This window comes from Hyperolius riggenbachi, chromosome 7, assembly GCF_040937935.1.
Source record: "Hyperolius riggenbachi isolate aHypRig1 chromosome 7, aHypRig1.pri, whole genome shotgun sequence".
Lineage (NCBI taxonomy): Eukaryota > Metazoa > Chordata > Amphibia > Anura > Hyperoliidae > Hyperolius > Hyperolius riggenbachi.
This window is the reverse complement of record NC_090652.1, coordinates 127,996,747-128,023,281: the sequence shown is the minus strand read 5'-3', so window position 1 is coordinate 128,023,281 and position 26,535 is coordinate 127,996,747. Positions and strand designations below refer to the sequence as shown.

Below are 26,535 nucleotides of genomic sequence, written 5' to 3'. Positions count from 1 at the left end.
AACTCATGAGGACACATGGGGGGGGCACAGAAGGACACATGGGAGGCACAGAAGGGCACAGGGAGGCACATGAGGACACACAGGGCACAGGAGCACACATGAGGACACACAGAAGGACATATACAAGATGCTCCTGGAATATGGACGCACCAGGTTTAGTATTTTTTTTTCCCCCTGGTTTCTGCCCTCTAAACCTGGGTGCGTGTTATATTCCGGAGTGTCTTATACGGCGCGAAATACGGTACTTAGGGACCAAGGTAATTGAAATCTACGCCCTGATTTGATGGTTACCTGGCTGCCAGAGCGTAGATTTAATTTCAACGCCGCAGTGCGCATCCGCCTTTTTAGTCGCTCCCACCGATTTCGCCGCTGTGCCCCATCGCAGCTCACTCGCTCTGCCTGTCTCTATGATGGCAGAGCCCTGTGAGCTGGTCAGGAGCCTATTTTATTGGTTCCTGGGCGTGTCTATCAATGTAAGCAACTCCCATAGGCTTACATTGATAGACATGGTCAGGAACCAATGAAAGCGGCTCCTGACCAACTCACAGGACTCTGCGTCATAGAGATGGCAGAGAGGGTGTTCTGAGGATCCCGGCGTGCGGCGTGGATGACTGTTTCGGCGGGTATATGCAGCAATTTGTCGGTATTACGTTGTTCTTGTACCAGCGGTCTCTGGTCCTTGGGGGAGCAGAGACCGCTGGTACTTAAAGAGAACCCGAGGTGGATTTGAAGAATGCTATTAGGATACAGAGTTTGGTTCTGCATACTATCATCGGCCTCTGTGTCCGTATAGTATCCCCCTAGGCCCCCCCTGTGCTCTGCTATCCCCCATAAAAAAACTTGCCATGCTAGCGACATGCACCTTGTCGCTAGCTGGCTGTTTACCTTAATGCTGCGAGTCACCGCTGCTCCCCCACCTCCTCTATATCGCGGCTCCCGGCATGCGTCCCTTCCCTCCCTCGGATTGGAAGGAAGGGACGCAGGCGGGGAGCGGCGATATAGAGGAGGCGGGCCTGGCAGCATTCAGGCAAACAGCCAGCTTGCGACAAGGTGCACGTCGCTAGCATGGCGTTTTTTTAATGGGGGATAGCAGAGCGCCTGGGGGGACACTATACGGACAAAGAGGCTGGTGATATTATGCAGAACCAGCCTCTGTGTCCTAATAGCATTCTTCAAACCCACCTCTGGTTCTATTTAAGTGGTTAAAAAGTTTTTTGCTAGTGATTGTGATTACAATTCTGATTGGTCATTTTAAATTATTACTCTTTTTTTTTTTTTTTTACAGTTTACAGTGATTCAAAATCACACACAAATCGCTATGTGTAGCAATTCACTAGCGTTTGCCAACGTTTCAATACTTAACATTGGAGCAAACACTCCCATAATGCTGCATGTCCTGCAATTGCAATTCTCCTGATCACAATCACTCCATCCACTTATATTGACAAAGCGTTTAGGGAAGTTGATAGCGATTTAAAGCGATCCCTAAATGCTAAAAAAAAACCCCTATAGTGGGTTCCTATCCATATTATATAAAATAAATAAATATGTCAGTCTCTAAATACCTCTCGCTTCAAGTTCACTTTAAGGGCTTGGCTACACTACAAATAAATGCATCCAGGTGTTTTGTATTGCAGTGTTTTAGCACACATTTTCTATATGGAAAAGGAAAGTCAACACATGAAATTGCAGAATTCAGGTCATTTCTTAACCCTCTGGGGGATAATCCCGAGCTGAGCTCGGGGTAAGCCGCCACAGAGGTTTTCTCAGGCCCTGGTGGGCCAATTTGCATAATTTTTTTTTTGTTGCACGCAGCTAGCACTTTGCTAGCTGCGTGTATATACCGATCGCCGCCGCTCCGCGCTGATTCGCCGCTACTCGCCGTGCCGTGCCGCTCCCCCCCCCCCAAGACCCCCTGCGCAGCCTGGCCAATCAGTGCCAGGCAGCGCTGAGGGGTGGATCGAGACTCCCTCTGACGTCACGACGTCGTTGACGTCGATGACGTCATCCCGATCGTCGCCATGGCGACGGGGGAAGCCAAACAGGAAATCCCGTTCTGAATGGGATTTCCTGTTTGCTTTGTATGCCGGAGGCGATAGGAGGGGGTGGGGGGATGCCGCTGCACAGCGGCTATCATGTAGCGAGCCCTGGGCTCGCTACATGATTTAAAAAATAAAAAATGTTTAAAAATAGTGCTGCGCCACCTCCTGGGCGATATAATTGTATCCCCCAGGAGGTTAAACACAGGGACTACAATGCGTGCAAATAATATCTACTGGTATTAATTCATTTTACTTCAATCCTGCAATTAAAGGGGAACTGAAGAGAGAGGTATATGGAGGCTATCATGTTTATTTCCTTTTAGACAATACCAGTTGCCTGGCAGCCCTGCTGATCCTCTGCCTCTAATACTATTAGCCATAGCCCCTGAACAAGCATGCAGTAGATCAGGTGTTTCAGTGGTTCAGACTTATAAGTCTGATCTGACAAGACTAGCTGCATGCTTGTTTCTGGTTTTAATCAGATACTACTGCAGAGAAATAGACCAGCAGGGCTGCCAGGCAATTGGTATTGATTAAAAGGAAATAAACATGTCAGCCTCCATATACCTCTCTCTTCAGTTCCCCTTTAAACTGTTGGAAAAAGGACCACAGCAATCACAGAACATTATCTGCTGTAGAAAAAAGGATACTGTTTTCTGTAAGCTGAATTTGTTCTCCATGTTCACTGAACATCTCCAAACCATTCAATCCAATATAATATGGGTCACCCCAACTCGTAAGCAGTTGAAACTGGAAAATAACTGAAATAAAAATGTTAAGGAGAATACTTATTTGCCATAACAAGAAATCACTTCGACAAAGTAGGCCAGCTTAGTACAGTACAAACTCAGCTACACAGCACTTACAGAGATTGATAAATGCTGGATACATGTACAATAGTTTCCGGTTGCTTGAGAGTTACTATTAACCACTTAAGGACCTGGCTCGTTTTGGCTTATCTGTGCTGCGTGGGCTCTCCAGCCCGCAGCACAGATCAGGATTGCTGCAGGGCGATCAGACTTCCCCCCCTTGGGGGATGTCCTGCTGGGGGGGGGGTCTGCTCAAAGCCCCCCTCCGCAGCGATTTCCGCCCTCTCTGCCCTTCCCTCCCTCTCACTATGGGCGGCGCAGGACGGAGTTCAGTCCTGCGCTGCCTAGGATAGGCTTCAGCCTATCAGATGCCGGCGATCCCCGGCCAATCAGAGGCCGGGGATCGCCGATCTGCTTTACGGCGCTGCTGCAGCTGCAGCGGCATACAATGTGAACAACGGGGATTTCTTCTCCGCGTGTTTACATATCGCCTGCGAGCCGCGATCGGCGGCTCGCAGACTGTTCACGGAGACACCCTCCGTGAACTGGCATGGAAAGGCCGCTCGAGCGAGTGCCCATTTCCATGGAAACCCACTTAACACCTAGGTCAGGACCACTGTTGCAAAAATCTTAAAATTTAAAAGATACATAAACACATACAAATAAGAAGCACATTTCTTTCAGAGTAAAATGATCCATAAATGACTTTTCTCCTACAGGGAATGCAGAATTATTAGGCAAGTTGCATTTTTGAGGAATAATTTTATTACTGAACAACAACCATGTTCTCAATGAACCCAGAAAACTCATTAATATCAAAGCTGAATATTTTTGAGAGTAGATTTTAGTTTTTAGTTTTAGCTATTTTAAGGGGATATCTGTGTGTGCAGGTGACTATTACTGTGCATAATTATTAGGCAACGTAACAAAAAACAAATATATACCCATTTCAATTATTTCTTTTTAGCAGTGAAACCAATATAGCATCTCAACATTCACAAATATACATTTCTGACATTTAAAAACAAAACAAAAACAAATCAGTGACCAATATAGCCACCTTTCTTTGCAAGGACACTCAAAAGCCTGCCATCCATGGATTCTGTCAGTGTTTTGATCTGTTCACCATCAACATTGCGTGCGTGCAGCAGCAACCACAGCCTCCCAGACACTGTTCAGAGAGGTGTACTGTTTTCCCTCCTTGTAAATCTCACATTTTATGATGGACCACAGGTTCTCAATGGGGTTCAGATCAGGTGAACAAGGAGGCCATGTCATTAGTTTTTCTTCTTTTATACCCTTTCTTGCCTGCCACGCTATGGAGTACTTGGACGCGTGTGATGGAGCATTGTCCTGCATGAAAATTATGTTTTTCTTGAAGGATGCAGACTTCTTCCTGTACCACTGCTTGAAGAAGGTGTCTTCCAGAAACTGGCAGTAGGACTGGGAGTTGAGCTTGACTCCATCCTCAACCCGAAAAGGCCCCACAAACTCATCTTTGATGATACCAGCCCAAACCAGTACTTCACCTCCACCTTGCTGGCGTCTGAGTCGGACTGGAGCTCTCTGCCCTTTACCAATCCAGCCACGGGCCCATCCATCTGGCCCATCAAGACTCACTCTCATTTCATCAGTCCATAAAACCTTAGAAAAATCAGTCTTGAGATATTTCTTGGCCCAGTCTTGACGTTTCAGCTTGTGTGTCTTGTTCAGTGGTGGTCGTATTTCAGCCTTGGCCATGTCTCTGAGTATTGCACACCTTGTGCTTTTGGGCACTCCAGTGATGTTGCAGCTCTGAAATATGACCAAACTGGTGGCAAGTGGCATCTTGGCAGCTGGACGCTTGACTTTTCTCAGTTCATGGGCAGTTATTTTGCGCCTTGGTTTTTCCACACGCTTCTTGCGACCCTGTTGACTATTTTGAATGAAACGCTTGATTGTTCGATGATCACGCTTCAGAAGCTTTGCAATTTTAAGAGTGCTGCATCCCTTTGCAAGATATCTCACTATTTTTTACTTTTCTGAGCCTGTCAAGTCCTTCTTTTGACCCATTTTGCCCAAGGAAAGGAAGTTGCCTAATAATTATGCACACCTGATATAGTGTGTTGATGTCATTAGACCACACCCCTTCTCATTACAGAGATGCACATCGCCTAATATGCTTAATTGGTAGTAGGCTTTCGAGCCTATACAGCTTGGAGTAAGACAACATGCATAAAGAGGATGATGTGGTCAAAATACTCATTTGCCTAATAATTCTGCACTCCCTGTATGCTGCTGTCACTTACAGTAAGTAGTAGAAATCTGACAGGCTTTGGATTAGCCCATCTCCTCATGGGGGATTCTCAGGGATTTCTTTATGCTCCGTCCAACTGCCAAAAAAGTGTACGGTGAGCACGGAGGCTGGCCAGCATTTTGTATAAATCTTTTTCAGGGATTGTCTTTATAAACAATAAAGGCCATGTTGAGAATCCCCTATGGAGAGATGCACTAGCCCAAAACCTGTCGATAGTGTCAGATTTATACTATTTACTGTGACAGCAACATAGGAGAAAAGTAATTTATGGCTAATTTTACTCTGCCAGAATCATACTTCTTATTTGTATGTGTATATTTTACATTTTAAGATTTTCACGACCTTTAAAAATAGGCCTAACTAATACTGTACTTGCTATACCGCTTAATTTACGAAACAATAAAATCTACATGAATGTTGAAATACAGTTAATAAAAACAAAGGCAAACTTGACTTAATGTGATACAACTGTATTATGTACGGTACAAATCTCTTTTTGCATCCTTCAAGGCCAGGGTTTTTTTTCAGGATGCTTGAGAGTTCTCATTAACTATTATAAACTATCACATTATTCTTACATATAGGCAAGTCCACTTGTGATCCACCTCAGAAGACATGGAGTGAAATGTTGCACAAACAGGAAAAAAAAGGCCTTGTATAAGGGCATGGGCACACTTGCGTTTCTTTCAGCAACCTATCAATGTTACAGACTAAGGGCCAGTGCACACCTAAAACCGTAATTGCAAACGCTCAGTACTTTTAGAAGTGATTTTTCTAAATGAATCTAGGCATGTGCCTAGTGATTTTCTATTTATAACTAGTGATTTTTGGAGCATTTTTGTGTAGCAATTTTTTTGGGGGTACAGTACAGCTGCTAGTGTACGGATTTTGTAACAAAACCGCTTGGAAAATTGCTCTGATCTAGCACTTTTCAGAGCGCTCTTCCACTTTTCTATACTTAAAATTGAGGCTGAATCACCTCAGAAATCACTAGAAATGCTGCAGGAGCCACGTTTTCGTTTGGGGAAAAAAATCACATTGCTCTGGTGTGATCCATCCCATACAAATACATTAGCCAAGCGCTTTTTAAAGTGCTAGCGTTTTTAAATGCACTCAGAAGCGCTCTTCGTGTGCAGCAGCCTCGATATGCATTGCTGAAAAACGCACAGAAAGGGCCTTAGCTTCTTACACACATACGAGAAAGGATCGGGGTCACTCCCTTGGGTGACAGTTGGGGACACGATGCGGTACAGATGTGTCCCTAACCTGTAGGCTAGTGATTTGTCTGTTACTATGGTAGGGGAAGGCGACGGGACAATGCGCAACACACAACAGAGCAGCTTCTTGTAAATGGAGTGGGTGGAGAGAACAATGTGCTTTGGTCTTAGTTGACGTTGAGCCCCTGCTATGCACACGCTAGAGAGTTGCCAGAGGAGGTCTTTATTTGCTACCCCTGGTCAAGCTATATCCAGCATGTTTATCTAGCTATAGTAACAAAGTGTGATATGAATTTTCTCCGCAAAAAAAGCAGAGCAACTTTGCCACCTCTGTAATGCTCTACATAAGTTAAGACTGACATATACAGTTCAATTTTCACTTTTAAGAGCAGTCTAATCAATTTGTTCTGTTAATCGACTGCAAATTGAGTCTATATTTTTTAACCTGATCAGTCAAAAGCGATCAACATTGCGTGCTGAATGGAAAAACCTTGCTCAATAATGCTGGAAAAGTTGTGTTACTCATACGAATATCTGGTGGGTTTTTGAAACTTCTTGATTTATTCCTGTTCAGATGAATTTAAGATCAATCTAATTTTCTCCTGATGGAACTTCCTTATCTACAAATTCAAATATACATGGATTGTTGTATAAGGTACGGTGATAGATTGAGTCGACTGAATGTTGAAAGTGGAATGGATTTAAATAAATTTGTGTAATCCTGACTTTAAGGGTAAAGGTCTCACAGTATTCCACATATGTGTGGCATGCCTAACAAGTGACAGCATAAAACACAAGTGTACATTTACAAAAAATGATGCACGCCCGAACGCAGGTAGATACCCTACATTTGTTGGAGTCTTGAGTGAACAGCCAAGTCGCCCATTGGACAGAAGAATGTGGGGGAAAGGGACCAGGGGACAAAACAGGGCCAAGAGAAGGGGCAGGCAACGAAAAAACCTACAACCTAAGAGTGGATTGCGATGAGTCTACAGCATAGCATATAGGAAGCCACATTTTAATAATGTTAACAATGCTAACTTATTTGCATTTTAAACTGTAGGTAATGATGAAAATAGGAGAATTTGAAAAATACTCCAGCTTCAAGCCAACACCTTGTAACACTGTTCACCTGTTCCTACACTGGTTATACATCTTGCTCTCTCTGTACAATAACTCTGGTTAATCCTTTGTAGCAAAATACTGTTCAATCAGTGGAGCAATTTCCTTTAGTCCTGACAAACTCTTTTAAAAAGACCCTGTAAATAGTATGGGGCGGACGGCAAGTACACGTCCTGAGAACTAAGTTATCCACACATGATTTTCAACAAATGTTAATAGATATCTAACCCAACGACAACAATTAAAAAAAAAGGAAAATTAATTTAGACAGCATGAAAATTATGTATTGAATAGCATGATATGTGGCTGCCAAAGACATTGGACAAAAGTGCGTGAACCTGCGGTTCTGCGGCACGGGGTATAAAAAACTGGAGGCCTCTGTATAGACAAGGGGCTACTGACTTAATGAAACCCCCCCCCCCCTCCTTAGGGGGAGGGTCATTTATGAAGTTATAAAATTTTCCATAATTCTCTTTAACTCCATTGAGAATATTTGGGATGTACTGAAGAAGAATTTTCGTAATGATCCGACTCTCCGATCATCTCTACAACATCTTAGTGAAAAATATATGCAACTCTGGACAGAAATAAAGGCAGTGGCATTGCAGAAGCTCATCGAAACAATGCCACTGCAAATGCATGTTTTGAAGGCTAAAGGTGGCCCAATAATTCATTAAACTGTGTGCCAATTCTGCCGACTACTAATCAGCTTAAAGAGGAGCTGTTAGGTATAAGGTCTCAGAGAAAATAAACACATATATCAGTAGCTAAAGATTGGCTGTACTTACATTACATATGCATTTCACTGTCCACGTTTGGATTTCACAGAATTTGTATATAGTATATGCAGAGATAGATGCTCCTGACAGCTCATGGCAGGCTCCATGTTTTTCTGTCAAATGTGTCGTCATGTCCTGCCTGCTTCCTGATCACAGAAAAGCTCGTACTGAATAACACAGTGTGCAGTGAATATTAATGAGCCATGTGGCTAGGAACAATAGCTGACTCCTGCAGTGTACTCTGCCCAGAGATTTATCAGTGCTACGCGCTGGACTGATTAGAAGCTGCTGTAACGTCTCATTAGCAGCCGAGGGGAGGGCCCCAGAATGCTTTGCAGTATAGTATGCGGCTTGCGTCCTCTTGGGTCTATAACAGCTTTGCTGATAAGCACACATCCAAGGTAACGGAGATTTTTATCTTCACTAATGCCTTTTTGGCTTCCTTCTAAACTGTTTAACACAGGAGAATAGAGGTTTAAATTAGCTTCTGCAGCCTGACAGTTACTCTTTAAATGGTTTCCACTTTTATATGAAATGAAGTATTTTTCAGTGATCACTTCTTTCCTGTTATTTAAAGAGAACCTGAACTGAAAATAAAAGGTCAAAATAACCATACACTAGTCATACTTACCTCCTGTGTAGTCTACTCCTTAATCTCTTTCTCCTCTCCTGCGTCCCATTTGTCCGCTGAGATCAATGGAATTTTCCGTCCTCCATTTTAAAAATGGCCATTACCCCATAACAGCTTCCTAGTCAGCACACTGTTAAATTGTAATATCAGCCACTTGAGCCATAGGGAAACATGGACATTACCTTGCACATTCAGTTGTAACTGACAGCTGCTGATAAATATTTGTCAGCAACTGGTTTATTTCAGTTCTGACAAAATATTGTCAGAACTGGAAGGGATCACTGTAAGAATAAAATGGTGAGCTTCTGAGAGGAACTGACGGTAAGGTTAGTATGTAATATTCATTTGCAGCTACGTCATGTGTTTATTTTCAATAATTGTACTCGCTTCAGGTTCCCTTTAATGATGATCACCATATTTATATCAGCTTGATCGCCACTATAGATTTGCCAGAGAGTGTTCATCTGGAAACTTTGGTGCCAGTTTGGCCACTGACATTATTTTTCTATTTTCTGAAAGGTTGCTATAGAAAGAAAATATCAGGCTGCTCTCTAATAGTGTATGCAAATGTTCCTTTCATTTTGGGAGCATTACATCTGCTTCATGTAACTTTTAATGAGAAGTGAACATTGCTAATGCCACATTAGTAAACATTACAAGTGTGCATATTCCTGGCACATCTGGCAAATTTGTCCATTCGAACAACTTTTTAGACATAAAATGAAAATAGTACGGTAATTAATTCCTGGTAGCTTGTGAAGTTGAAGCGACGTATGCCCCAAGTTTACGGCTGAGCACCAGCAATTTTAGATAACATTACACGGAACTGAACAAAATTAGATCTTTTAGAGGTCATTAAAACTGTGACATGGATGTGGAAGTTGGATGGAACAAGGAATTATGGTTGGGACAGCTCAAGAAAAACAAGTCAGTAAGATGTCACAGCTCAGAGGAACAAAGTCACAACATTGAGAAGGTTTTATACAAGAAAAAATAATTCAGTAACCTCTTGCAACCGGATGTATAATTCACTCCTAGTAACTAATCTTGTGACATTCAAAGTTTTCTTTTTAAAGAAGAATAGGGGCCAAAGACACCCAAAGTCCATCAAATGCCTGCTGGCCACCTTGTGTACAGAGTCCCTGAGCGTGAGGGAGGGAGTGTCTGTCGCCATGATTTGAGACACGATTTCTCTGAAGTGTGGCTTTTGGACTCTACTCCCTCACGGACTCTGTACACAAAGTGGCCAGCAGGCATTTAATGGACTTTGGGTGTCTTTGGCACCTATCTACTGCGAGTTGCTGGTCCTTGTTCAACACAAATTGCATTATATGGAAACCTTTTGTATTAAAAGAGCTTGAAGTTTTGCATTATATATCTGAGTGTGCTGATCTTTCTGTAATACAAATAATTGAATGCCACCTGGTGCTCTGGTGGCTGGATCGTTGCACCTCAACTACAACCAGGGGAGTGCGGCTGGGTACTTCTACTTCGTTTTAAAGGGAATCACGACATGTGACATGTTGGGATAGACATGTTTTCAGTATGTACAGTGGAAAGCATACAAATATGTATGCAGTGTCCCTTTTCTTCTTACTTTGCCTGAAAGAGTTAATATTTAGCTTTGCAGCTGAGTTTCTCTCCAGTCAGGACCCAGTTGGACTATAGTGTCCATCAATCAAAAGTAATTCCTCCACAGTCAAGCCAGCACCATCTGAAGTATCAAAAGCTCTTTTATTAATAAAAGGAAGCATGAGAATGATCACAGCGACAGCATCGCTGTTTCGGTCAACAGACCTTTTTCAAGCTGCATCGATTACTCTCACACTAAAACACACTCACAATCTCCTTAAATAACTACCTCCAAATCCAAGCACCAATCAGTGATAAGATCGCTCAGCCAATCAGAGACAAGCGGTGACCAAGCGGACTGCAAAGAAAACTGCAGCCTCTAATATGTAAATAAGGGCATCCCATACTAGTGCAACCTAAACCCTCCCCTCTCGAGTGGACCGCAGTGGATACCGCTCATTATATATGCTAAAATATGCGCTTCTGTGTAGCTCCTTACCAAGACTCCAAGCGGAGTTTCCCGGCGTGTGAACTCCCTCTCCGCCTCTTCCTCGACATGACGTATCAAACGTCACGTGACCATACGTCACCAGGGGGCGCCACCAGACGCTCCCTGTCACCATGGTAACTCAAGCCACGTGCGTGCGACCAATAGGTCGCACAGCACGCTTAAAGGAGTATGCATAAACATAGGCATGAGAAAGAGGGCTCTCCACCCGGCTCTTACTTGAAGTTATTGGCAGGGCTACAGACCACGATAGGGACTCCTAAAGCTCCCTTGTGTCCTTAGGCTCCAGGAATCTTATCACAGTAATCCTATAAATAGAAAAAAAAATAAATATAAATGTACAATATTAAAACACTATACTTCTTCTTTCTAGAACAAGTCTACTACACTATATATTACAATGAATCATAAATATGCTATATACAAGGTAACAAGTCAGATTCTTTGTTAAGACCCCCCCCCCCCCCCTCCCCAGAGTCACCAATTTGCGGATCCACTCTGCTTCCTTAATAAGCAACAATTTATGTCGGTCACCCCTTCTAGGATTCAATGGGGCATGATCTACTATTTGTACCCTCAACTGGGTAACTGAATGGCCATATTCTTTAAAGTGACTAGACTGCTTGATCCCCATCTCCCTTTCTGATCACGCTCTTGTGCAACGAAATTCTATCTTTAAGTGGTTGGGTCATTTTGCCCACATACCCTAAATCACATGGGCATTTGAGAAGATAGACCACAAATGTCAACGCGCAATTACAACAACCGTTCACATGAAATTTACGTCCGCTAGAGGGATGGGTAAAGCAGTCTCCTTTACTGACCAGACTGCACACGTGTCAATGCAAGCACGGATGAGTGTGTATTAGTGTGACAGTAATCGATGCAGCATGAAGAAGGTCTGTTGACCTAAACAGTGCTGATGTCGCTGTGATCATTGTCATGCTTTCTTTTTATCAATAAAAGAGCTTTTGATACTTTAGATGTTGCTGGCTTGACTGTGGAGGAATCGTTGGAGTGTCAGAGTGCAGAGACGCTGCAAACCATAGCACATCATCCTTTTTCCCCCCCTTGGGTGCTTGCTACACACTGATCATTTACTCAATCAAGAGTAATAACAGCCATAAAAACACTTTCCTGGCAGAATACTGAGTTTCTGAGAGCAGGGGATGGATAAAAAAGTCAATAGTTCATTTATTTTAGCTCTCTGAGACACGATACTGACTTTGTCATGGAGCGGAGACAAAACAAATTTACTTTAGGTTTTTAAACAGAACATAAACCTTTGGGATATTTAAAAGTCATAGGATAGCTACAATTTTTTTTCCTCATTTTATTTTTACTTAAAGTTCACTTTAAACTACAAATTAAAAGAGAAAACCCACACCAAACTCATAATACCTAATTACATTATGATTGTCTAACACCTGGACCTAGAAGACTTTTCTGGTATTATGCAGGCCATTTTATTAAAGCAGAATTACAGTTGGACATGGCATACAAAAAAACCTCAACCCCTTACTGCTTATATAACAATCCAACCTGCCTTTGGCCTGAGAAAATGTCTTATGTGTAAAAAAACAAACACTTCTCTCATGTTACAGTGCTGGAAACTGCCACTGCATGGTTGCCTCATCTCCTATTCAGTCAGGTGTTGTGTTGGGAAAGAGAATAATTTTGTTTGTTTTTTTTCAGTGCAGTAGTCACAACAGTCACCCAGATATGATCTGTGCTCTGTCTAGTCAGCAAACCGTTTTATCGTCTACTGTCAGTACAGTGAATATCTTCCTGACATCGGGCGTGTCACAGGTTCCTGCTGGCATGTCCACTTGATAAGTCTCCAGGAGAAAATGCTTCCCTCTACAGCAATTTACTATCCTACTTTAATTTCTGAATAGTTTAAAGTGTACCTGAAGCAATTTTTACATTAGTAAATGTTCACATGGGATTACTCTTTGATGTTGCTCATTCACTTCTGTCCCAAGAACAGCGTTAGTAGATGTCCCTGTTCACCATTACAGCGGCAGTAAGGATCCTTGTCGACATAAAACAGGAAGGGGAGCTATCAGCTGCAATGGGTATGCCTAGTGGACCCTCTTGCTGCCAAAAACACTTCCACTCCCAACCTGCTGCAGCTGACTCCCTGTCTATGAGCGTTTTCTAGCTCAGAGTCTGCAAATGAGCTGAGGAGTGCTGATTTACTCAAGACAGCTGCAGTATTTTGAAGGGGAAGTATGCCTAAGTGCTTTGGAAGTAGTTTCACAGTCGCCAAGATCAACGTTTATAAAGTGATTTTTGTGTGTCACTAACACACAAGGAGTCCGGTAGTTTTTTTTTTTTTCTTAAGCGTAAAGGTTTGCTTTATAAAAGTTTTGCCTCCGCATAAAGTGAGCAAGTACATATTTCGGTGGCCCAAGTTGTATTTGGGTGCAAGTTGTATTCTCGCACGTACCCTCCCTCCTAATGTTTAACACCAATGTCCCCTCCTAATGCCTAACACTAACCCACCCGGAACCCAAACCACCAAACCAGAAATCGATGAAGTAGGTGATTGGCTATTGTAAGTACTAGCCGATTGGCTACTAACAGTCGCTAGTTTAACTATACTGTATGTAATAGCCAATCAACTACTATGTAGCTGATTGTCTCGCAAGTATCAGGTACATTGTGCATCCAGCTCACCACCTCGGTGCCCGAGTATCAATACTTTGCATTGGCATCTATTAGACGTATGACAAATCCTGTGGTTTAGTGGACTGTTCCGAAAGTGAGGATGCTTTTTACTTATTATATCCTCTAAAATCAATCATATTCTTTATTGCATAACCCTTATAACCTCCAATGTAACGCAATGTTCTTCATAGTACTTTGGCTTTTACATCGTGGTGAATTGGGTGCCAGAGATTGGAGATACTGTGGCATTAGGAGGGAGTTAGTGTTAAGTATTAGGACGGGGTTAGTGTAAGACATTAGAGGGGTGTGTGTTAGTGTTAGGCATTAGGAGGGAGGGTTAGTGTTAGAATTAGGTATCGGGCAAGTCAATGGTAAATATTGGTAGCATATTAAAAATATTCTAACTATCGGCATTAACCCTTTGCCCAAATTAACATTGGCATCGCAAAATGTACACCACTATAGGTGCACTTAAAATTGTAGTAAATTTATGTGAAAGTCTCTATGTTGTAAAAACACTAATTTGACATTGCTGCTTAAACCATAAACAATCTTACATTAATATGATAAATGTAGGTGTCAAAAAGTACCTATTGGTACTTATTTGATATTAAATATTTAAGCAAACCCATATTTTTTATGTTATCGGTACCTTGTGCCAGTTGCATAAGACGGCTGCAACAGTGTGTGTTTGATTTTCTCTATTCCCTCTCCATTGGAATACATTTTTATGCTTAACTGAGTTGACCTCAAAAGTGTATGAAGGTCTTTGCAGTACCTTCACATCCAATTGTTTTCAAGTGTCTTGGGTGACCAAAGTTCTGCATGAACTAAAAAACAGTTAACAGTGGCGGAAAGATCTGCTGAAATATGCATAAAGGCCCAAAATGTCGTAAATAAAGGATACAGCCACAAGGCATCAAAGGTGCTTCATAATCCATGGTAGCTGGCTCTGCACACTTTAAATAGCTAACAAAAAAGAAAAACATAAATCATCAATAAAATAGATCTTAGGCTGATTACAGCTCTATAAAATGCTCAGGTTTATTTAAATAAGGCTTATGTTGTGCAAAAAGCTCTGATTCAGCCGACATGTAAATATAGAAACTGACAAAGGAAACATTTTCCGAATGTTACCTGGATTGTTTATCAGAGTGATGTTCTGTAACATAGTCAACAAAGAGAATCTCTTGAGCAAAATCAAAGTGACAGTTGCCGGGACCCTTCCGGATCAGAAATCCTTCGGGCGCAGAGATGCAGAATCCATCAAGTGTTACATGGACAATTTTTGCCTGAGGGAAAGACTTTTGGTGAAGCTGATGGCTTGTAAACATATTTTACCAAGAAAATGGAAAACAAAGGTAAACAAATGTATATAAACAGGTCACGGTTCAGTTTATGATCATCTGTATGTTTACATTTTACATTAGAATTGCAGGTGTTTGCTACATTCTTATTGTGCATTAAAATCTGCACTGACATCAGCGCATTTATTCAGTTTAATATAAAATAAAAGCTTCTCTTCTGCCCCTCATAGTCCTCGTTTGGTACATCAAATCTCATTAGAGTAAACTAGTTTCAAACCCAACATTATTAAGTGACATTTTAAAGAGAATAATACAATGCATTCAGCTTTATTCAAGCTTCTAACGGAACATTTTCAAAATAAAATTACAGTTACTAATGTTTCTGATGCCCCCTAGTGGAATTTAGGTGCAAAACAGATCATTCTGAAAGTATGTAATGGAGATTGGAACAACGCTACTTGAGTAAGGCCATATTCAGAATGCAATGGTCACTGTGCATGTGGCCTTAAAGGACCTCTGTCACGAAAATCTTAAAATTTAAAATACATGTAAACATATACAAATAAGAAGCACGTTTCTTCCAGAGTAAAATGAGCCATAAATGACTTTTCTCCTATGTTGCTGTCACTTACCATAAGTAGTAGAAATCTGACATTAACGACATATTTTGAACTAGCCCATTTTCTCATGGGAGGGGGCTCTCAGGGTTTTCTTTATTTTTAAAAGCTCTTAGTGAATGGCAGTTGCTCTGTCCAACTGCCAAAAAAAAGTGTGCAGCGAGCAGGGAGGCTGGCCAGCATCTTTGTATAAATCTTTTTCAGGGAAATCTTAGTAAAGAATAAAGGCCATACTGAGAATCCACATGAAGAGATGGACTAACCCAAAACCTGTCGGTAATGTCAGATTTCTACTACCTACTGTAAGTGACAGCAGCATAGGAGACAAGTAACTTATGGCTCATTTTACTCTGGAAGAAATGTACTTCTTATTTGTATGTGTTTTAAATTTTAAGATTTTCGTGATAGTTCCTCTTTAAGGGCCCGTTCACACTGCACGCGTTTCCAGCCGCGTTTTGGAAACGCGTGCAGGTGGCCAAAACGCACGACATCAGACATTGCATAGAGTGCAATGTCTGATGTTCACACTGCATGCGTTCCGGACCTGTGCGGTCCGGGAACGCATGCTGCACGCAGATTTTGCAAAAACGCGTGGCTGTCCCATTCACTTTTCAGTGATGGGATCAGCCACGCAACGCACACAAACGCGGATGGCCATGCGTTCGTACGCGTTGCGGTCCGCACGCGTTCCGCACGCATGGCCATCCGCATTTCTGATCTGAACGGGCCCTAAGTATCCTGTTGACACATCCAAAAAACAATCTGGCCTCTGAAGCATTGTTTTTTTACTCTGCCTAATAACATTTTAGCTAAGTAGTTTATAAAATGTTAAGGACTTGATGAATAATGTTGTATAGTGAGGATAACTTCTAAAATAATGCAACAAACAAGTTTCTGCGATTTTGACCTACTATTTTGTGAGTTTTTTTGTACAATCTAAAACATGCCATTGCATTAGCATTTTTTAGTGGCAACACTACACTGCAATTTACCTTACAGTGATAGCAGCGTTGCAATCGGGAAATGCGTTCCAAACATGTAATCGAACCACATGCAGTGAAAATGTGCCCTAAGGCCTCATTCACACTGTGTACCTTACACAAATATAATGTGTACAGTGTATTGGTGCATGTAAGCACACTGCCAGTACACATGTCAAAGGGCATGTTCACAAATTGGCCTCCCAATGGATTGTGTTGTGTGAAGGCTGGACTTGTAAAATAATGTGCAAGCTGTAACCGACACCATAATGTGCGTATAAGGCAGTACTGCGAACTAGGCCTTAAAATAAAACTACGGTAGTCAAGCTCTGTGAATTTATGCTATTTTAGTTGCCTAACATAATTTCAGAGAGACTAGATGTTGAGGTCAGTGCTTTGTGGGGAACATACTATCTCTTCCACTACTCATTCTTCATTTTCTAAAAAAAATGTTCTTCATGACTTTGGCTGCATGTTTGAGGTTATTGCTGCTCTGCAGAATGAATCTGCAACTGATTAGACACCTGTCTTTTGATTATGACAAGATGTATCTTTACTGTACTGAGGGGACCATTGATTGAATCCTAACTCCAGATGCAGAACTGAAGCCCCAACATCCACTATGCTTTACCTACTGTATGTATTTCTATCCAAGCCTTTTGCAAACTGCCTCCAGTTACAGTAAAATATTTCAAATTTGAATTAATCGGTTCAGAGCACCTGCTGCCATTTTTCTGCCCTTCAGTCCTTATGTTTTGCAGAGTTTGACATCAAAGGTAAGGCTTTTTAGCTGCAAGTCTTCCATGAAGACTAATTATGAGCAGACTTCTACACATTATATAGATTCCACTAGTTTCCTTCTGCCAGGTGTCCGCTGATGGCACCACTGGTGTGGAGGGAAGACAGTAAGATGTGTCTTTCATCTGATCAACTGAATTTCCTTTGGAGACCACTATGCTTAAAGTGCATCTCTACTTTTGTTGTCAAAAAGCAGATACCATCTTAACCTCCCTGGCACTAACCCCAAGAGAGGCTTGAGGTTGTAAATCCACAGCTCAGAGCGGTAACCCCGAGCTAGACTCGTGGTGACTGCGCGAGGCTAATGCAGAGCAATGGTGCGCAGCAGGTGTTTTCACTCACCTCCCCCAGGATCCAGACGCCAGTAGCCATTCTTCTTCCTGTCCTCCGAGGCTCTGCATCCCCCTGGTGAGATGATGTCATGACGACAGCCAGCGATCTCACTATGGGGCTACAGCACCACCCAGAGTATGGAGGGAGAACTGCAGCACTGGATCTCAGGGAGGTGAGTAAGTGCAGGGGCTGCTGCAAATCTCTCTGCGGTATGATTATTTTGCAGTTATAGGGTCTAAAAGCAAGCAAAAAATGCACTGCTTTCGTACCCTAAAATCTAGAAATAATCAGGGAGGTTATTATAGCTTAGAAAATTTTGAAGCTTTAGCAGAAATTAAATGCATTAATGTTACATACTTTCAATCAACGACATTGTTATATGTAAATCAGAGGAGATGGAGTCAATAAGTAGTCAATGAGTTCCACCTTCTGCCCATTTTGGACAATGGCCCTCTGCTGCCTGCCTCAACTCTTGGCGCCGTTCAAAACTGCATTACGGTCTTTTATTTTCCTGTTTCTCCTGCCCATGGAGGATTCTATCTTCAGTCTGATGTTGCTTCTAGACACCTACGCCCATGTTCCAGTTCTTTTCAGGTGTCGGCTTTCATCAGAGGAGCAAGGCCAAGGGTCAAAACTGTTGTGTTGCCATGCAAGACATTTCAGACTATCCTTAGACAGTGCACAGTAATGATGCACAGACCTCATACTACTCTAGTGAGCATCTAGTACCCTGGGAACCAGCTATTTCTGTGACACTAGAAAAATATGAAACTATCATGTGAGAGAGAAGCTAAGCAAAGGTGGATTGTAAGAAATGAATTAACACTAACAGGATTTCCTATTAAATTGTCTATGTAGCAAATAAAGGAATGCATAGATGTGCAAAAGCTTAAATATATACTGTATAATACATATAATCATTATTCATGCAATTTTTTTTAACTCAATGTCATTAATGAGCAAATTTACTGATTATAACTTGATACATAAATTGTATTATTTTTACAATATTCCAGAGCCCGAGCGGAAAGCTGCTAGTGTGACTGCATCAGCGACAAAGGGACTTTTGGGGGTCTCACCACTAGATCACCTCTGCTGAGGATGGGGGAAACCTATTTAGGATCCAGAGGCTTCCTTCTTCCGAGGTAAGTACCCCCCCCCCCAGCACTTTTCTCTTTACAGGGCCACTTTAGGGAAAATGGGTATCCTGAATAATGTATTACACTATATTATGATTACTGTTCCTATATAAAATGGGATTATACTCCCAAAAATAAAATTTCAGTAGCTACTCTACATAAAGCATACATAAAGAACATTTGAAAGCATTTGCCGTTTGCAAAAACATTTATTTTTACTGCAGAGAGCGGTACAGGCTTGCTTATCTCTGGCTAACTGGCAAATGTAATCATTGCTAGCAAAAATCTTTCAGCCCTGTGTCAACACTCTGCCCCCTTCCTTTTCTGCTGAAGTGACTGAGCTGTTGTCAAGTCTATTCAGCAGAGGAAGGGAGCAGAATCAAGACACAAGCAGAGAGTGTCCCCTAGACCCTAGGTTCTCAACGTGTGGTACGCGTACCCCAGGGGGTACTTCTGATGGTTTCAGGGGTACTCGGGCTTGATATACTTAACCAAGAATAACACATTTTGAATGTTAGCAAATGATAAATCTTATTAAACAGCACAAAATTAGTGTTTTAGCTAATTAAAAGTAATAGTAAATGTTTGGAAATTCTTTAGAACCAATGATCATGTACTATGATTAAATATACAGGATCTTCTCAAAAAATTAGCATATTGTGATAAAGTTTATTATTTTCTGTAATGTACTGATAGACATTAGACTTTCATATATTTTAGATTCAAATACACACAACTGAAGTAGTTCAAGCCTTTTATTGTTTTAATATTGATGATTTTGGCATACAGCTCATGAAAACCCAAATTTCCTATCTCAAAAAATTAGCATATTTCATCCGACCAATAAAAGAAAAGTGTTTTTAAAACAAAAAAAGTCAACCTTCAAATAATTATGTTCAGTTATGCACTCAATACTTGGTCGGGAATCCTTTTGCAGAAATGACTGCTTCAATGCGGCGTGGCATGGAGGCAATCAGCCTGTGGCACTGCTCAGGTGTTATGGAGGCCCAGGATGCTTCGATAGCGGCCTTAAGCTCATGCAGCGTGTTAGGTCTTGCGTCTCTCAACTTCCTCTTCACAATATCCCACAGATTCTCTTTGGTGTTCAGGTCAGGAGAGTTGGCAGGCCAATTGAGCACAGTAATACCATGGTCAGTAAACCATTTACCAGTGGTTTTGGCACTGTGAGCAGGTGCCAGGTCGTGCTGAAAAATGAAACCTTCATCTCCATAAAGCTTTTCAGCAGATGGAAGCATGAACCCACTTTTGAACCAGAAACAGCAGCAGAAGCGCCTGACCTGGGCTACAGAGAAGCAGCACTGGACTGTTTCCCAGTGGTCCAAAGTACTTTTTTCGGATGAAAGCAACTTTTACATGTCATTCGGAAATCAAGGTGCCAGAGTTTGGAGGAAGACTGGGGAGAGGGAAATGCCAAAATGCCTGAAGTCCAGTGTCAAGTACCCACAGCCAGTGATTGTCTGGGGTGCCATGTCAGCTGCTGGTGTTGGTCCACTGTGTTTTATCAAGGGCAGGGTCAATGCAGATAGCTATCAGGAGATTTTGAAGCACTTCATGCTTCCATCTGCTGAAAAGCGTTAGGGAGATGAAGGTTTCATTTTTCAGCACGACCTGGCACCTGCTCACAGTGCCAAACCCCCTGGTAAATGGTTTACTGACCATGGTATTACTATGCTCAATTGGCCTGCCAACTCTCCTGACCTGAACCCCAAAGAGAATCTGTGGGATATTGTGAAGAGAAAGTTGAGAGACGCAAGACCCAACACTCTGGATGAGCTTAAGACCGCTATCTAAGCATCCTGGGCCTCCATAACACCTGAGCAGTGCCACAGGCTGATTGCCTCTATGCCACGCCGCATTGAAGCAGTCATTTCTGCAAAAGCATTCCCGACCAAGTATTGAGTGCATAACTGAACATAATTATTTGAAGGTTGACTTTTTTTGTTTTAAAAACACTTTTCTTTTATTGGTCAGATGAAATATGCTATTTTTTTGAGATAGGAAATTTGGGTTTTCATGAGCTGTATGCCAAAATCATCAATATTAAAACAATAAAAGGCTTGAACTACTTCAGTTGTGTGTATTTGCATCTAAAATATATGAAAGTCTAATGCTTATCAGTACATTACAGAAAATAATAAACGTTATCACAATATGCTAATTTTTTGAGAAGATCCTGTATATTTGTCAAGGGGTACTTGTGATAATGTTTACTATGCTAGGGGGTACTTGGTGAATACAGGGTTTTAAAATGGGTACATACCAATAAAATGTTGGGAAACACTGTCCTAGACAACAATGATTACATTTGCTAATCAGCCAGATCTGCACTGATCACTGCAGTAAAAATAAATGTTTTTATACACAGGGATAGCTTTCAAATGTTCACTTATGGGCCCAAGAGTAGTAACTGAAATTTTAGTTTTAAGAGTATAATCTCACTGTAAAGAGGAACTCCAGTGAAAATAATGCAATAAAAAAGTGCTTAATTTTTACAATAATTATTCATAAATGATTTAGTCAGTGTTTGCCTATTGTAAAATCTTTGCTCTCCCTGATATACATTCTGACATTTATCACATGGCGACATTTTTACTGCTAGCAGGTGATGTCAGTGAAAGGCGATGCTGCTTGCTTTTTGGGCAGTTGGAAACAGCTGTAAACTGCTGTTATTTTCCACAATGCAACAAGGCACCCACAGTGTGATGTCACAACCATGGTCCTGACATCACACTGTGGGAGGGGTTTTACCACAATGTCAGCCATACAGAGCCCCCTGATGATCTGCTTTTGAAAAGGAAAAGATTTCTCATGGAAAAAGGGGTATCAGCTACTGATTGGGTTGAAGTTCAATTCTTGGTTACGGTATCTCTTTAAAGAGGAACTCCAGTGAAAGTAATGTAGTAAAAAAAAAGTGCTTCATTTTTTTACCATAATTATGTATAAATGATTTAGTCAGTGTTTGCTCATTGTAAAATTTTTCCTCTCCCCGATTTACATTCTGACATTTATTACATGGTGACATTTTTACTGTGGGCAGGTTATCTAGCTGCTCCTAGCTGTTTTGGCTGTTACAGACAGCTGTAAACAGCCAATTCCTGTCTGTGAACATTGTTACATTGTGGCAGTTTGCCCAGAGTACCGCAGTACTCAGAACTTCTTGTGGGAGGGGTTTCAGCACAAAATCAGTCATACAGCACCCCCTGATGGTCTGTTTTTGAAAAGCATTATATTTATCATGTAAAAGGGGGTATCAGCTACTGATAAAGTTCAATTCTAGGTTGGAGTTTCTCTTTAAGTATTATCATTCATCTTCAGTTAGCAACAGTTTTTTTAGGGAAATGGGTGGGCCCGTGATAACAGTATATCATAAGGTATTAGATAGACTCAGAATTCAACTTTCTTTACTCCCTGATCAATATTGGCATGGGGCCACTATTGAAAAGAGACAATAGCATACAATAAAACTTTTTGGCAAAAAATATTCACCAAACTGGAGAAGAATAAAAACATGTTATTTCTATAAAGCGGTCCAATTTGTAAAAATCGAAAAAAAACTGTCAGCAGTAGACTTAGAATAAATTACTATCAGAGTGCATGATAACTGGTGATCAGGGATGAGCAAAGGGAGTAGCTGACCAATAGCAATGGTCATATTTAGGAGAACGCAAGGAAAAGCATGTGATTTGCTTCACTGGCTGATAGATTTGCGCAGCTCTAATTTGCTGTGATCACATCCTGATTTTACACATGATCATGACTAGCAAATCAGAGACTTACATATCTATCACCTGACCAAACAGATCACATGCTTCTCCATGCATTCTCTTAGACATGATAAACACTACTGACCAAGCTGGAAATATCTGGGAATTGTATTGTAAGAACACTGGGTATAGGTCCTTCATATCTTTTTTAAAGTGCATAGACTATTCCTCAAATAAGCACCATGGGGTTGATACGCACGTAACTGCAGTTATACTGCACTGCACAGACAGCATGTGGCAATATTACCCTTACTTCTGCCAGTATGTACCATGAGTTACACTATTAGTGCGACCCACGGCACTCAAGTAGTATGACCGTTACTATGGTAGGGAGCATTACTAATGGTAAGTGCTCATTAATAACGTGTGTTACTGTAGCAATCGTCACACTACTCGAGTACCTTGGGTCTTGTTTATAGCATTACCTGCGGTCCTTACTGGCGGAAGTAAGGGTAATGTTACCGTCCTCTGTCTGTGCACAACAATATTGCCACTATTTCATGCATCTATCCCCTTGTAACACATATGACTTCCTCAGAGTAACTCTGTAAACAAAGCTAAGTGAGATAAAGCAATAAGGGCACTCCTCTGACCTTGCTTGTTCAACAGCTAGGGATGGAGCATCAGATGGCAAAACAGAATGTTTTTGTACATCGAGATAAAATGAACACAATTACATATAATAATAGGCAACTGCATTTCACTGTGTAAAATGTACAATTTCTGTGGCTAGAGGTATATTTGAAATGAGATAATGGAGATTAGCCTCTAGACAGCTGCAGGCAATACACTGCATGTGATCAATCACAGGGTTTTTTTTAGCAATAAATCTGCAGTTCTTTGATAAGTACCTGGTCTTGTCCATTATTAATTCACTAGTCATATTTACTTTCATTCTTTCAACAAGTATAAAATAATTACCCCTCTATATGTGTCTTCAGGAGACTTATTGTAATTCCAAAACCGAAGTCCAGCAATGGCCTCTACTTTGTCAAAATTGATTGTTACGGTGTGATTTTCTCCAGCGGTAAATGGAATAAGCCACATGTGAGAATCATCATTTGTTATGTTTACTCCATCAATAAGCCTAAAAAAAAAAAAAGATTACATAAAAAAAATTAAAAGGGACAAGAGAATATGTATCTGTATACATAAGTATGGAGAGCAAGCAGATTACTTGTAACCCTAATCTCGATCCCTCAGGTGACGTTGCTGGGCTGTACAGACGTGTAGTAAGCCTGCAGGCTGGTGACACGTTCTGATGCAATGCTGGGGCAGGAAGGCCGACATAGTGACGAGTAGATGTAATCTAACATGGCGGGCGGGGTGAGCAAATTGAACTGCCTGTCGGTTCGCTGGCCAGGCGGTGGTTGGGGGCTGCTGTACACATACACCAGATTATCGGCAGCCAACACATTGACCTCAATTCTCTAAGCTTATCTCCTGTGTCTTTCATAAAGTTTTCGTAGTTATCACCATGGTGACAAGGCATGTAGTATTCAGGAAACATTTTACCTCGGGCAAACCTAAAGTTAACTCTTCTTTCTTTAAAGGAAAGGTTCAAGCAAAATAAAAAAAATGTGTTTCACTTACCCGCGGCTTCTACCAGCCCCATGCAGCCATCCTGTACCCTCGTAGTCACTCACTGCTGCTCCAGTCCTCCGCTGGCAGCTTGCTGACCTCGGAGGTCGGCGGGCCGCATTGCGTACATTTTTACGCATTCCCGCTAGTGCAGGAACATTAACACATACATTTTTACGCATTACTGGTTCAATTGAACCAGTAATGCGTAAAAATGTATGTGTTAATGTTCCTGCACTAGCGGGAATGCGTAAAAATGTACGCAATGCGGCCTGGGGACTGGAGCAGTAGTGAGTGACTACAAGGGCACAGGATGGCTGCATGGGGCTGGTAGAAGCCCCAGGTAAGTGAAACTCATTTTTTTATTTTGCTTGGACCTTCCCCTTAAGTTAACTCTTCAATCATTAAAATAACTCCAGAATTCTAAAGTTAAAGACAGGCTGTTAATTAACTTTTTGTGAAAATAACTACAGAGGAGGTAACTTAAGGAATGAAGCGATAAGATAACTCTCTTACTATGTGGTGGTACGTTTTCTCTTACCTTATTAACTCCAGCATGATCTTAGTGAATTGAGGGAGAAGTCCGATCCCTTGAAAGGCATTGGCATGTCAACTAAAATGGTCCTAATACTTCTGTGTTCCATCTGGGCAAACTGTGTGTGCACTAAGGGGGAGGGGGTGCAGAGGCCTATAAACTGGTGGGCTTATACTCAAGTTTATATGGTATCAACTCCTTTGACATGTGTTGCTGGTATACAATTAAAAATGATAGTATATATTTCATACAAGATTACTTCCCAGTCTCCACATGTAATTTAGATATAATGTCTATGAACTACTTTTACAAAAGGTTTGAATCATTCTAAAATATTGCATTTGTTTATATTTACGTTTCACACATTGTCCGTCCTTCAAATAACCTTTTCTCCTAAGTTTTCTCCTAGGTAAAATTTTCACACATTATCAATAAAATGCTCTTTAACCTCTTGACGACCAGCTAACGCCGATTGGCGTAAACGGGTCGTCTGCGGGTTACCATGGAAACGGCCGCTCGATCGAGCGGCCTTTCCATGTCAGTTCACGGAGGGTGTCTCCGTGAACAGCCGGAGAGCCGCCGATCGCAGCTCTCCGGCAAAATGTAAACAGGCGGGGAAGAAATCCCCGCTGTTTACATCATACGGCGCTGCTGCGCAGCAGCGCCGTAAGGCAGATCGGCGATCCCCGGCCTCTGATTGGCCGGGGATCGCCGGCATATGATAGGCTGAAGCCTATCCTTCAATGCGCAGGACGGAACTCCGTCCTGCGCATTACGGAGAGAGGGAGGGAGGGAGGTAAGGAGGAAGCGGGCGGAAATGGCTGTGGAGGGGGGCTTTGAGAAGCCCCCCCCGCAAAACGCAGATAGCCGGCGGCGATCAGACCCCCCCAGCAGGACATCCCCCTAGTGGGGAAAAAAGGGGGGTAGTCTGATCGCCCTGCTGCACTCCTGATCGGTGCTGCGGGCTGTAGAGCCCCCGCAGCACCGATCAGTGAAAAATCCATTGGTCGGCAAGTGGTTAAGCCAACAGCAAGCAAGAACATACTCAGAATAATTTTTTACAGTACTTGTTCACCTACTTTTTGGTACTTTTTCAGTTGCAGAGTGCTGAAAAGTTATTTTAAACAAAAGATGATAAATTATCTCCCAGGAGAAAAAGGCCCATATGCAATTAACTTTTTTTTCCTTAGTTTTATCCTAGTTGTTTCCTGAGTCCCCCCCCATGACCAGGCGATGTTACAATTCAGCACTTCACAACTTTAACAGTTTATTGCTTGGCCATACAGCTTAGCACCCAAATGAATTTTACCTCTCTTTTCTTCCCACTACTGGTGCTTTCTTTTGGTGGTCTATAATTACTGCTGTGATCTTTATTTTTTTTTATTAATAAAAGATTATCCTTTTTAAAAAATAAATAAATCCCTATTTCTTTTATTCCCCCCGCCCTAAAATTAGCCCTAGACTGCAATACAGACACTATGGCATCAGCCTATGTATGGAATTACATTGTGAGCCGTTTGGTGGGACAGTTAAGTGACAAGGCTATCCCCAGCACAGCACTGCGCTAGATCGCAGTGCTGTACACTTATTTTGTTTTTACATTACAGCATGCCAGCTCCAATCGCAGCTGGCAGGCTGATCTCTGTCGCACACAGTAAGGCTCTGTCGCACACACAAGTGAGTGTTCCCTGCTAACCCCGCCTCCCGCACTATGATGCCAATCGGTGTTAGGCTGTCCTGTGAGCGCCACTCTCCCACCGCTGATCGCTGTTAGACGGTCGGGAGAGGGTTAATGACAACAGGTGAAATAT

At 41.9% G+C, this 26,535-nt stretch overlaps 1 protein-coding gene across 3 annotated transcripts in view; it reads right to left on the bottom strand.

Moving 5' to 3' along the window:
- The window catches only part of KATNIP (katanin interacting protein), a 186,640-nt gene that overhangs the window by 53,611 nt on the left and 106,494 nt on the right, over window positions 1-26,535 (bottom strand). For 2 of the 3 annotated variants that reach the window (XM_068244637.1, XM_068244639.1), the window contains 4 exons: window positions 23,530-23,695; window positions 14,787-14,941; window positions 14,557-14,618; window positions 2,693-2,803 (listed from right to left, as the gene is read on the bottom strand). In XM_068244637.1, coding sequence (XP_068100738.1) covers window positions 2,693-2,803; window positions 14,557-14,618; window positions 14,787-14,941; window positions 23,530-23,695 — 494 coding nt within the window. The remainder of the gene's footprint in view (window positions 1-2,692; window positions 2,804-14,556; window positions 14,619-14,786; window positions 14,942-23,529; window positions 23,696-26,535) is intronic. The other variant, XM_068244638.1, reaches the window with a different exon arrangement.